The following is a 1,099-nucleotide window of genomic DNA, read 5'->3' on the forward strand; positions in this document are numbered from 1 at the left end:
AACTCCATGTAGGCTCCGTCCTTGATTGGTACCATCTTCTTCACCTTCAGGTTCCCTCTGATCGGCTCGGCTGTGTCTTGAATTTCTTTAACTACTTTTTCTCCTCTAGTGGCTTTTTTACTTTTAACCACCATCCTTATTGTGTCGGGGGATGGGGCTTTGATCTGTTCTTCTATTTTTTCGTGCGTTGTCTTTGGTCCTTTTTTCTGTCTTTTCTTCTCCACTGTCTCCCAAGGACCTTCCAACCTTTTGCAGTGGGTGATTACTGCCTCCTGCACGCTACTTAACCCTTTCTTGATCGCGTCTTCTATCGGCTTCTGTTTTATGATGCTTTCTCCTTTCTCGGCCATTACTTTACCTAATGCTTCATGGACTACCTTCTCTATTACTTCCGTTGTTACTTCTTTCTTCTTGTTTGCTTCTTTAATCTCCTTCATCTCTTTTTCCATTTTTTCTAATTGTAATCTCATCTGCACTTGTTGTGTTTGTAGGTATTTCCTATTTTTGTTCTCGATTTCTTTTTGCTCCATTATTGCGTTGAGTATTTTTTCCATATCCGCCTCTCTTTTCCTGTTTTCTTCTGCCAAAATTAGTTGAATTTCGTTTTCTCTTTGACTGGCCTGGGTGTTAGCTTGGTTACTTCTAGTCACTTCCAGTACTTGTTCCAGCTTTCTTATTTTGGCTATCAGTCTTTTTGTGACGCCGGTGTAAAATTCGTCAGTTTTCCTCGTTTTCTGGGTGGCTCTTTTCCCTTGCTTACTGTCTTGGTAATAACGCTGTAATTCTTCTTGCAAGCTCTGTACTCTTGCCCACTCTGCTGCTGCGACGTCGAATTCTACGTCATTTTCTTCTTCCCTGATCTGTGGTGAGAAGAAATCTTGTAGGGACGTTGTTGACGTGCGTCTTGATAGGTTTGAAATATCAAGTGGGTCATCGGCTGGGTCCAAATATACGATGTCTTCAACGTCTTCATTTTCTTTGATTCTTTTCGCTTCTTCTTCCGCATCCTGGTCCCTTGTTCTTTTCCTTTTAAGTTCCTCTTGCGCTTCCATCTGTTCTTCTTCTTTGTTTTTTCTTGTGTCCTCCCCGGGGGACTCGC

The 1,099-nt window shown here is 42.1% G+C and overlaps 1 protein-coding gene across 1 annotated transcript; it reads right to left on the reverse strand.

Annotated features, from left to right (window-relative positions):
* Positions 1-32: 32 nt before the first annotated feature.
* LOC111240873 lies at positions 33-1,052 on the reverse strand (the record flags this gene model as incomplete). The annotated part of the gene is made up of 1 exon (XM_022776824.1): positions 33-1,052. A coding segment is annotated over exon 1 (1,020 nt), but the record flags the coding sequence as incomplete, so codon positions are not given.
* Between the last annotated feature and the right edge of the window lie 47 nt (positions 1,053-1,099).

Source organism: Vigna radiata, unplaced genomic scaffold, assembly GCF_000741045.1.
Source record: "Vigna radiata var. radiata cultivar VC1973A unplaced genomic scaffold, Vradiata_ver6 scaffold_2579, whole genome shotgun sequence".
NCBI classification, from domain to species: Eukaryota; Viridiplantae; Streptophyta; class Magnoliopsida; order Fabales; family Fabaceae; genus Vigna; species Vigna radiata.